The 12,325-nt window shown below is 45.5% G+C and overlaps 1 protein-coding gene and 1 long non-coding RNA gene across 3 annotated transcripts in view; one reads left to right on the forward strand and one right to left on the reverse strand.

Moving 5' to 3' along the window:
• Window positions 1-6,493, reverse strand: part of LOC100121965 — a 33,083-nt gene extending 26,590 nt beyond the window's left edge. The window contains exons 1-2 of the mRNA XM_001605516.6: window positions 5,378-6,493; window positions 3,059-3,872 (exon numbers count right to left, since the gene is read on the reverse strand). Of these exons, the coding sequence (XP_001605566.1) occupies window positions 3,059-3,263 (205 nt within the window). The 5' untranslated portion in view covers window positions 3,264-3,872; window positions 5,378-6,493. The remainder of the gene's footprint in view (window positions 1-3,058; window positions 3,873-5,377) is intronic.
• Window positions 6,401-8,856, forward strand: LOC103317409. 2 transcript variants are annotated; one of them, XR_004344778.1, is made up of 4 exons: window positions 6,401-6,512; window positions 7,071-7,644; window positions 7,724-8,071; window positions 8,143-8,856. It is a non-coding gene; the product is annotated as an uncharacterized LOC103317409 (long non-coding RNA). The 2 variants fall into 2 exon arrangements; XR_004227153.1 differs by lacking the exon at window positions 6,401-6,512 and adding an exon at window positions 6,719-6,925.
• Window positions 8,857-12,325: the final 3,469 nt, after the last annotated feature.

Here is a 12,325-nt window from a genome sequence, read left to right on the forward strand (position 1 = left end):
AGAAAAATCGCCAACGCGCAGAGGCTAATTTGCCCCGAGACAAATTGCCGCAGCGGAAGAGCTCTCGCATTTCCATGCGCCCCCGACGAGTATATTGACGATGGTCAAGGGTTCGAGACTTAATTAAAAGTTCCTCTAAGCTGTTGCCTAATGACGCTTGAGAGTGAGACGAAGCTTGAAACTCGGAGAGATGCATATAAGGCGTGGGAAAAAGAGAGGAGAGAGTTTGATGCTATCAGGGGGAGAAAAGCTCCTCGGACGAGGGATTTTACTGCATGCAGGAGTTCTGCTAATGGCAGGGAGTCGAGCTGTTCCAGTTCAATTAGTATAGCCAGACTACCGAGTCTCTCTGTATAGAACTCAAAAAGTAAAGGTTTTGCGCTTTGTATAAACGAACACCTCTCTTATACACTCCGCGAGGAGGAAATAAATCCTGAATATAATTTTAAGCCCTGTTTTCGGAAGTTATGCGTTCGTTACGTCTCTACGTTTCTATCGCTACTTGTTGCGCGTCTGAAGGGCACTTCGAAGCGTGTACCCGAAATAAGCACACTATGATATGGGGTAACGTGTTCTCTCAAACTAATCCAAAAAAGGCCTCGAGCGTGCGCGCGTATTTTACTTTGACTCGCTGATGTCGTGCATCTTCCTTTATATGAAACGTTAATTAAAACACACGAGCATTTCTCGCATGTAAAACACGTGCGCGCGCGAGGCGGGCTTTCCTAAATTAATTATTCTTATCCCGCACGCGGGTGATTTAAGCGCGACGCGGTGCTAACTCCAGACTGGTGCGGAACAAATGTAAATATCGCGCTCTATGTGTGCCCTCTCGCCTTTTTCGCGCGCGAAATTTCCCTTATCTCGGCCGAAACCGCGTGTCTGCAGCTTCGAATAAAAAATATCTGCTTTATACAGGAAACGAGAACGGAAGCATCCGCGCTTTTTCCCACCAGACGAGTTTTTTGTCTCCCCCCTTTTCGCGCATAGCATCGAATTAATCGACGTCCAATTAAGCTTTGACGGAGCTTTTGCAGCCGGGTTAATGAATAGCGACAAAGAAAGCGCGTCGATTACACACATGCACACCAGCAAAAGCCGCACGTCGATCTAATGAGCTGTGTAATCTCTTTGAGGGCGACTGAAAAGAGAACCAAATGCTGCGGCTCCGCGTTCACGTGTGTGCGCGATGCAGGCTTCTAACAATCAATTAAAACGCCCACGTGTTTACATCTCTGCTGACGTTCGATTATGAGAAATGTATGCGCGCCATTAGCGACGGTTTATTTTTGCATCGAATTATTCAACAGCCCGGTTTTGCGCGATGATTTTCATTGCAGCTGTGCGAGAGAAGATTTTTACGTGAAAATAAGCTCGGAGCTTTTCTCGAATGCATATACTAATTTCATGCGAAAGCTAACGTGGAAATCCAACAGACGGAGAGAAAAGCCAGACACACGGTGTAATTCATTTTGCCCGCCACTCGACAGCGACGAATCGCGCTGATTAAACGCTCGAGGACGAAGCACGACCTGCGATGCGCGCACGAAAATGACGAAGGAGAAAAAAGAAGATGGGATGAAAATGAACGCGACGGTCCCTCGAGGAGGCGGTGTAACAGCTTGCAACTTTTACGCGGTTGGCTGCTGCCGAAACGTTTGCTCGTAAAAATAAATGGACTGCTCGACTGGGCGCAAAGTGTCGATGTGTTGCACGGATCGGGAAGTAATTACTTTTTTTTTATGTATTGCATAGAGTAGATTTGGAAGGTCGCAGCTGAGTAACACACGGATTCGTGGTAATCGTTCTATTCGTCCTCTGATTGGCTATTCGTTTTACCAAATAGATGGCGTGAGGTGATACTTTCACTGTAATTTCTTCTTCTATAAGCTTCTATTTCATCAACGAAGTCGATTACTCAATTAATAGTATCAAACATTTGATACACGGTTTGTCAAGTTCTCGTGTTACCCAAAGTATTGATTTAACGAAATAACGAGAATCGTACACACTATACTCTTTTCACAACTGGTGTAATCGCAAGCAATATACGATTGCGTGTCGTGCCACAATTAAATTTTTAAATGCTTTTGCGGTTTAAATTAGTCCAATAAAGTCGATACGTGGTGGCTCTTGACCGATGACAAATCTGGCCGTGTTTGCATGTATTGCTTACAGGTGCAGAAAAGAAACTGTATTTTCAAAAATGCATATTAATCAAAGTTACTACTTGTATTTTCCAAATTTTAACGTAAAGAATTTGAACATATGTTGTAAGAAGCAGAGGTATTTTACTCGCCAAGTGCCTTGCATTCGTAAAATACAGATGCAACAAAGCACGAAGCGATACATCATACGCAATTTTTCGGCAAAAGCATAAAATTTGTGAAAATCCGACGTCAATCGCAGGTTGCCCGCAATCAGTCAACTGCATGTTTATGTAACCGCTCAGCCACACTGCAGCGCAAACACCATTTTTACCAAGAACAATAGAAACTTCAAACTTTGATATCGCAATAAATGGGCTCTAATTCATGGTTGTTATGCAAAGCGAGGCACGAGATGAATGGACCGCGCTATAACATTATGGAAATCTCTTTCAAAGTGAAAGCAAGCCGAGAATGAAGCGAAAATTGGTTTGGAATCGTCGGAATTCTATTTCAAAGTACTCGACTACGGCGACACAGTGTACAGCGTCTGCGTATCGAGATTTCTAATTCCAGTTGCGAAACCCGATTGAAAGAGTGGCTTCAATAAAAAATAAAATTAAAAACATTCCGGCTCGCTAAAAAATTTGACAGAGAAGCCTTCTATAACGTTATATGGATAGCCCATAGCCTCGGCAAAATAACCGATCGTTCCATCACGGCCGACAAGCTCCTCCGAATGAACGTACATCGAGGCGTATGAGAAAAAAAGAGCGCACGAGCATTAAACAACGCCGTCATCGTCATCGTCATCGGAGAGGAGAGCAGCAACACACACACACACACACACACACAGAGGTATTTCACACGCACACTACACATAGAGAGAAGAATCAGGAGAGTTCACTCACCGTCGGGATTGTGAAAGTAGGCCCAGGTGGGGGTCCCGGTGGCAGCAGACTGTAGCACGCAGGCCAGCACGCCCAGGCACAGGGCCCACATGGCGCAACGGGCCGCGAGAGCGCGTCTCTCGCCGCGGCGCGGGTCCGCTTGCTGGTCGGCGAAGTTGACGACCCCGCGCACGCTTTGCGGACGGGCGGCCGAGTTGTCGGCCATCCTTCATGCCCGGCACACTTCTTCTTCTTTCTTCGCTGGCTCTCTTCTTCCCAGCTATTTTTTCTCTCTTCTCCTTTCGATCGAGGAACGCACTTTCGTTGCAAACACAAGAATGTATACGCGAATTTCACGAACGTCGCACTGATTTTCAACTGGGTTTCCGCATTCCTAGGGTTTTTCGCGACAGGAGGCGCGTCGAATTCCCCCCAGACGGTTTTTCCCCCGCCCGCATGTAGGAATTCCGCGACTTTTTTTTCGTTCTCGCTCCTCTCCTGCTTCCTTCTTATCTTTCGCTTCGTAGCTGCGATGCCCTTCTCTCTCTCTATCTCTCTCTCTCTCGAGCAGTGGCGCGTGTGTGGGAAAGAGCGAGACGGAGCTATATGTTGGTCGGAGCGAAACCGGTTTTTGCGAGAGAGCAGCGCGCACTGCTAAAAATACGCGAGAGGAGAGCTCGCTACGCTCGTCTTCCTTCCTTGTTTTTCCTCCTTCTCTCTTTCTCTCCCTTCCTTGTTTCACTTCGTTTCGCTTCGCCTCGACTTTGCTGCTGCTGCTGCTGCTTCGTCCTTATAGGCTTTATGTTCTCCGTCGATCTGCTTCTCGACCTCTTATCTGTGAACAAAAATTGCTGTCTTCACACGAGGATCTTTTTCATCATCGAGGGGGAAGCGACTCTGTACACAATTTATGCAGTTCGATAAGAAATAGACGGTGAAAGTTATAGCTTTGTATACGGGGTTAGTTCGCGGAAAGACTGGCTTTTTTCGGGGCAGCCATTTGCGTAACAGCAGCCGGGAAATGCTCGCGTGCGCGCTGATTATTCCTGCAGAGACGTCGACAATGCGAAAATGTCGTAAAAATGTTTGCAAAACGCATTTTTCTTTGTTATTCTCTCCTCTCTTCGTAATGGAAAGTTATGTAACGAGATTTCTATTCATGGATGCGACATGCTGTAGCGAAAATTTGCATATACACACCAGCAGTGATCACGATACGCGGAGCAATTTTATTCCAGCGTGTGGCAGTTATGTAAAAGAACGCGACATCTGCGATAGTTTATGAACGCTCTTCGTTAACATTGAGATGTAGAGCCCGATGCAGAGCTGACTAGGATCGCATTTTTTTGGCATACGAATCTGCAGATTATCTGGTTTATCTCAGAATCTAACGGTCAAGTTCTCGCGTTTGCATAAGATAGAAACGTTTATAGTGTCTCAACGTCTTAACCTTGCAGTTCAGCAAACTCCTGAATGGATAATTGTGAAATCTCGCCAGTAGTTGAGAAATCATATAATTTTATTTGCTTTGCCAATGATTACCGTTACAAGGCTATACCGAGGCAGTAGGTACTCACAGCCGTCAATTAAAAAAGCGGTTTCTTTTCGTTACTAATATTGAAACTCGTTTATGTAATAGATTTTTCCATTACTCATTTAGAAAGCCTGGAAAATGGGTTCAAATCAAGGGTAACAATGGAACTCCGCGACCAGATCCTTGACCGATTTATTAGAATTATTACACTGCGTGGGACCGATACGCTTCTTTTGTTACCGACATAAAGGAGCACATGGCACTATTCACGACAACCGATCGCGTATAACGAAGATCGGCATCTCAACCAATTTTTTCCGCACTTTGAGTTTGCAAATCGGTATTCCAGTATCGCAATGAAATTAAAATAATTACGTCGCACGGCTCGTCATCGGTACATAAAGAATCTAAAAGGCACGCGCTTCTACTCAGCATCGAGCGTTATAAAAACGCCAAGTCAGATATTTACGCGTGACCTACTTATTTACAAACACACGATCGATCTTTCGATGCATGTAGAATATCACGAAAAAGCCCCCCATAGTATGTATACACTCCCCGTGGAAAAACGTCCGATCGATACTCCGACAATAGAACGAATCTCTCACAATAGCTTTTTCAGAATCATCAACCGATTCCATGCCGATTTCGCATCGCGCGCGCGCGCGCGCGCATACCGATCGTCCCCATTCATCGAGCTCCGCCTCGCCAGCCAAGCGTTATGCTGCAGCAAAGAGAGAAAAAAGAACCGCGCGCACAGCAGACCGCAGCAGAGCAATGTATAAGCGTAGATATAATATATTCACCTCTTTCACACGGCGTCAGTGCCGAAGGCCAAAGCAGAAGAGCAGCAGGCTGCATCAGTGGTCGTCCTCGAAGTATAATAAGCCGATCCGCGGGGCGGAAGATCGGCTGCGGCAGCCGTCGCGGACTGCATCCCTCTCTTCCAACCCGTTAATTATATTCCACTATACTATATACTGGCTGCTGCATCAGCTCCGCGCCCTGCGCGCGCGATGTAAATACGCACACGCGACACGACAGTGCGCCGCACGTATCGATCGAGCGCGCGCCGCCTTCCTAACCTCCAAGTTGCGTGTGTAGCTTGTAGCGGCGCTCCCACAGCTTCGATTTCTCATCAGCCAATATACAGCGTGCTAAGCCCCCTTTTTCTTCTTTCTCTCTCTATCCACCCTTTGTCCTGCGAATCTGCGTTACATTTCGTAACCGTTGCGCTGCGCTTAGATATAGGTTATGCACAGACACGGCTGGTGTGTGTGTGTGTGTGTGTCTGCGAGAATGTATCACGCAATACCACCTTGTCGCACCTCCATTTTCTGTTACTACTGGCGCTCTCTCGCACTGGTACCAGTCGGGATTCCTTTTTCTCGGCCGCACACTATAGCTATTCCTCTTCTTCCGCGGACGACTGTAAACACATCGGCCTCTTCAGCGCTTCATTCAGACGCTGTGTGTACCACCGGAGGCGTGTGCACTGCAACCGTGTGTATATCGATTCTCTCTCTCTCTCTCTCACAAAGGCGACTTTCGAAACTCGCGCTCACTTTCGAAAATTCCTTCGTTCGCGCGTATACCTGTACATACACACGTAAACAGCAACGGCTCGTTGTGAGACGGAAAGGAACCGCGACTGCAGTCGCGGATGTAAACACAGGGAGGACCGTATCGTATATCACACGCGCGGGGGGGGGGGATGTCACTGTTTGTACCTGCGTACAGGAGACGACGGCTAGGTGTGTATTGTGTCGCTCTATATAGGTGTGTGTATATACGTTCGGAAGACGAGCGCGCGACGGCGGCCCCTGTCTCGACGAGCCTGCGCGTTGCGTCGCACTGAGGAGCGTCGGCATCGAGGAGAGAGGTGCCACCGCCGCTTCGTTTCGCTTCGCGTGCTCTCGCCCCACCGCTCACTGTGTGCAAGTAAGTGTACTCTATACCTACCTCTCTCGTCGTCGTTCCTTCCTCTCTCTCCTTTTCTTGCGGTCTTGTGTACGGCGTGTATATATGTGTGTGTACACCGCCGCTGCTACTGCAGCTCTGTCTTCTCTTCTTTTACCTTCTTGGCCTGCAGGAGTGCGTTGTTTCGATCGAAGGTTCTCTTTCTTTTTTTTTTTATGGGGGTTATGTCGACACACCGCTCGCCGCCGCGCGCACTCTTTTCGGCCGAAGAGGATTTTCCGGGAATTGGAGCTGTAGGTTGCTTCCGCCTTTCTGCTGATGATGCGCTGACGCTCTCGTTTTTCGTATTTGGGCTAAATACTTGTAACACTGTCGGCTTTTAAAGTTACGTAAAAACACTCGATGACGATCGGACGGTTTTATTTTTTCGCGAGGTTTGTGTCGGATGTCATTTTCGAATCGTCGCGCTTTCAAAACCGGAGCATTACCGTTCCGCTTGTCGCGGAAGAGTTTTTGCCGCTCTCTGTGTACGGAGTAATTTAGGTCACGCGCATAATCTTTTTTTTTCTTGCTTTTCAGAGAAAATGCTCATACTCCGAGTGTAGGTAGAAGTCAGAGGCGTTGAGAGAGGAAAAGCCTGTGTTTTCCGGAAGAACACGACGAATTAGACACTTCGAGGAAGTTTGGAACAAAGTTTCGGAACGAAGCTAATCCAGCACCGCATGCGTAATTCGCTGAATTAGGATTGATTTTTATGTGCAACGCCTCCGTAGGATAACTCGAAGATTCGATTCGAAGATCGTCGAATTTAGAGAGTAGTGTTTATTATAGGAAGTTGCCAAGACACTTCGTTCGGCGGATTCCACCTGACGACTTTTCCTTATCCGAGGATGCTAACTATGGAATGTATATTCGATAGCTGCAGTTAGTTCTAGATATAGTATAACGGCTCATTTTCCGATTAATGAGCTGCTAGTTATACGTTGCGAAAGAGGAGTAAGTGAGTATAGCCGAGGAAAGTTCGAGAGTTGATGGTATAAATGTATAGATAGTGCGTGTTTCTGGGATATGTTCGACTTTGTATAGTAGGAAATGGATCGTTTTCGCAGACTGGAATTAGTTATCGAGCAACTTGCCTTGTTAATGCGCTAACGTAATATTATGAAATCGAATTATATCCTTATTCGTTAAAAATTGTCGAAGTAAAACTTTTCCTCCTCGTCTCGTTGCAGATGCTACAAAACTCTCCGCACATTTTCCATTCATCACGACCATACCTTCAGCAGATGTCCACAGCAGCAAGTGTGTTTCCGTTCGAAAACATCGTCCGACGTCTCTCTTTCTCTCTCGTCTTCCTTCCAACTCGCATACGACTTGGAATAACAGAAGCTGCTGCGCTAATACATGCATCGCGAGGAAAAAATTGAAGAAAAAACCGTTTGGGAAAAACACTTTTCTCTCGGCGACACACTTGTGTCTTATGTTCTGCGCACGTACATGCTATGTATTAAACTTGCGCAACGTGACGTCAAGCGCAGCGCCGCTTCTTTGTACGTGTGTGTATGCGTCTGCGCTACGCGGTAATCCTTTTGTTTCTCGTTTCTAATATTTTACGCTATTATACTTACTCTTGCGCTTTTCGTTATTTCAGTGGAATATGGATTTGTAAACACGACGGGCAGAGGATCGAGTTACCGTAATAGGATGGCAGATTTATCGCTGCATTAGCGTTTAATTTGTAGGTGAATTCGATGGCGCCTGTTATATCCGTGTAGCTATAGTTACATGTTTCGCTTCATCCCGACGTATAAGGTATGGCAAAAATACATTGAATTACTCACTCGCTCGCATTTCTAAGGTCATTATCAAACGCCGTCAAGTGCGTGCATCACCGCATCCTTACGTGCGACTCGAGTTTGTCGCTCTATTGCGAATCGATGATTCGCTGAGGCATTCGTTCGCTTGGCCTTTATGCAATGACTCACGTTCCTCTCGACTGTTGCTTCTTTTTTTTTTTTTTTTTGCGCCCACCAGGAAAATGCCAAGCTCGACGTTCGCTGACTTTTGAAATTGCGCTCTTTTTGTGGCGCCAAATTCGAATGCGTCTATATGCTTGAAGAATTCTCGATTCGCGAAAATTCAAAGCTTCCCTCTATATGCCAGTGTAAAAGGAGAGCCTGTTTTCGAAAAAATCAATCAAGTGAAACGTGGGCGATTGAAAAAAATTCTAATATCCCGGGCTTCTGCTGTAGAGCAAAGTCCGCACACACCGGCTCGAATTTTCATTTCGGATTGTTCCGTAAAAGCCTCCGCGTGCGCGAGACGTGTATGCGGCTTCCTATAGATATATATATATCTAGTGGGCATGGAGCGAGTCAGAACAAGCGAGAGATATTGCTTATTACGCTGAAGCGGTCGGCTGCAGCAGGTTCAACTCGTGGCATTGTTTTTGTGTTCCTCTCTTTCCATTCAGCCGACTCTGCGCAGCTCTCTGACGCTGCGCTGGACGACGCCTACACTCGTTAATTTCCGTTGTGTATCTCTGTGTTTATATTTCTGGGGGAGTCCGACCTGATTTTTTCTTTCTATTTTCAGTATTTTTTCGCTGTTGCTGTTAATTAAACTGCTGGTATATTTATTTATTTATACAAGCAAACCAACAGCGGTGGGTCGAAGTTTCTAGTACATGCAAATTGTGTTGATTTTCGGTTAAAGGCAAAGCCGATGGTTGTGTATATAGAAGCTCTGTAAGTGCGTGGGTTGTGTATATAGAAGCTCTGTAAGTGCGTGGGTGTAATCGAACGCTATTGTTACATAATATTTGATAAACGATATACGTCAGTGATGGTATAGCAATTGTTCATTTTATCGATGCTCCAGCTGCCCAAGGAACAAATTCCCGAATATCCATGCGCATATAGTATAACGGCGTCAGTAGACGGTGGGCGGGAGGGAAATTAAAGTTTCGTTAACGACGCGTTTGCGCGTATATTTACTGAAACAAAAATTTTCCGCGCCATCTCTGCTATTTTGGCAAATGACTGAGATGTATCCACTAGTTTTTGCTGTTTTTTGTTTTTTTAAATAAATTATCGCAAAATGTGACGTGTCTCGGGTGTAGAGACGAAAACAAACTAAAAAGTAGGCCGGATCAACAACGCCTAGCTCTCCTCGCGAAATTAGAAAAAAAAAGAGAATAGTCGGTACTCGGTCAATTAGTACACTTACGCGCAAAAAGTGGAAGGGACGTCATTTACCGCGCTGAGGAAACTCGCAGCTCTCCGGTGCATCAACAAAGGCGTAATGCCGGTAGGTGGCCACACGCAGGACTATATACATTTACGCTAATGGACGCACAAATATGTATACCCGATCGAGCGCGCGAGCGATGACGCGACGGACGGTATCTTCTAGGTATACATATAGCTATAGGTATACTTCCTCGTGTTCTTATTGCTGCAAGTGTGAGGTATGCGCTTCGACTTTCGACAGCCGATACGCGATGTTCCGGTAAAGCGATACTTTGCGAGCTGCTCGTGATTTATGTGAGATATGTCTTGTGCACTTCTGGGAAGAGATTTACCAGAGCGGATTTTGAAATTCCGTTGAGTTGAGCTATATAGCGTTTGCTGGTTTGTTGTGAAAATTTATGAGTTTGATTATTTATTCGTTGTGGTTTAAGAAAAAATGCGTTTGTAAGAAAAGTAAACAAATATCTTAACATATCGCGCGGTGTAGTAAATATTAAATGTATAACAAGTTCCTGGAAAGCAGCTGTTGAGAGGAAAGCTTATTCGAAATTAAAACGTTTTCTGCATTCCCGAAATATCCGTGCATGTATTCCAGGAACATTATAAGTACTGTGGCAATGTAAACAGCAAATTATATTTGCTTGTTTTTCTCAAACACACACACACGCATTACGCTCATCAGTTACGTTATCATTCGTCTGATATCGAAATCAAAATCGAAAATCGGTTTCACTTTCGGTCCAGACGTCTGCGCTGCTCCTATAGATATCGCTGCGGTCTCATCTGCCCCGCAGCTCACTTTCTTCATCTTCCAAAAACCAGTTTCTAAAACCTGTATCCAAATTGAAAGTCAAGTTCAGTCGGCGGCGAAACGGCACATCGAAATCGCTTCCATCGACGCGAGGCGTCCGATTCGAAAAAGACTTTCACTCGCAGACGTCCTACTCGAAATTATGAATTTGGTGAACCAAGAGGAAGTCGAGGAAAGCGAGAGTGTAGTGGTGGACCTCATTCACCTTTATGTAAATCGTTGTGAGTCATTGTTTACGATATATCGTGCGGAGAATATAAGTGCAAAATAAATAGAGAATCGCGCCAAGTGTAATGAAATAACAAATGAGTTTGTTTAAAGATAACGGTTGTACTTTGGCGATAAACTGCTCTGAAATAAAAATCAGAATAAAGGAGAGTGTCGCGAGCGGGAGATCTTAATAATACTGTCAGAAAAGAGCTCGGATTAAAGCTTCTTAGAAGTAAGAGAGAGAGAGAGAGAGAGAGAGAGAGAGAGGAACAAAAAAGATCTTTATACCACTTTACGCGACCGAGATTTTAAAACCAAGACTCCTCGCTTTTCTCTCTCATCTTTTGTAATCTCGCACTGCTCGCGTTTTTCTGCATTTATATTAGCCTTCGTGCACCTCTTCTAGTATTCCGTTGGTTTAATCGTTGTATCCTTGTGAATTCTTTGTTTATAGAAATGAGGATATTCGGTATTATTTTTAAGAGGAATGAAACTTCAGAGACTTCAACTCCGCAGGACTCCTTATAAACTATACACTCGCCTTTCACTCGGCAGACGACATTTTGTATAAGAGAGCGAAGAACAAGAGGAAGACGACGACGACGACGACGTTCCGACGCTCGAAATGCTCGTGGATAAAACCGTTATACACACGCGAGTTGGTCGTACATACATATACACGAAATAAGTTCCTACCTATTCTTCCAGTGCGCTCACGTACCGCGATGCGACGAGTCATGTGATAAGCCCGAATCGTCGCCTCGAGTGTCTGTGTGTGTCTGTGTATACGATGTGAGGGACGAGTTTTGGGCTGATCGTACTGTCAGTCCTTGAACCTTTCTCGGTTTTTACCGAATTTTTCGACTCATCTTGCTCGGGATTTAATTCAAAATTTTCCAGTTTCTCCCGGACGTGCCAACAACTGGAAAAGTTTTGTATAATTAGAAGCGAATTCACCACAGTTTGTCACCAGAGTATACAACAATTAAAGCCTGTGTGCATTTGGACGTAATTCAAGTCTTGATCTCCCGAACTCGACGACGACCTGGAAAAACAATTGCTTCCCTTTCCCACACTCTGCCCGTCGTTGTACACTTACATGTACATATACGAGTGTAGATATACCCGAGGTGTCTAATTAGACGTATCAGTCGAAAGATTCCTTTTCCAATCGAGGCAATGCATAGTCATCGGGACGGAGAAACAATGCCATTGTCGCATTCCAGCGCAGACAATCGCGTTACCAAAATCGTCCCCATCGATTGTCCATTCAGTGGACAACACGTAGTGTGCAGCTCCTTCCAGAGAATAATACACAGCCGTATATATGTGTAAAATAAAAAGTCGCCTCGTCTGAGTCATAGAGATCGTTTCCGGGCGACTGAGACGCGCGAGGGACTGCCCGCCGACACTTCCCGAATTACATAGACGATCCTACTCGCACATATGGGCTCAATTGCTCTCGGGACGCGTGGCTCCAATTGCCGCGACTGGAAAGCTGTAATCTGGAGAGGCTGATGGCTCACTCTGCTCGAAGTATTCAAATTTTTTTGATTGTGCAT

The sequence above is a fragment of the Nasonia vitripennis genome, chromosome 3, assembly GCF_009193385.2.
Source record: "Nasonia vitripennis strain AsymCx chromosome 3, Nvit_psr_1.1, whole genome shotgun sequence".
In the NCBI taxonomy this organism is placed as follows: domain Eukaryota; kingdom Metazoa; phylum Arthropoda; class Insecta; order Hymenoptera; family Pteromalidae; genus Nasonia; species Nasonia vitripennis.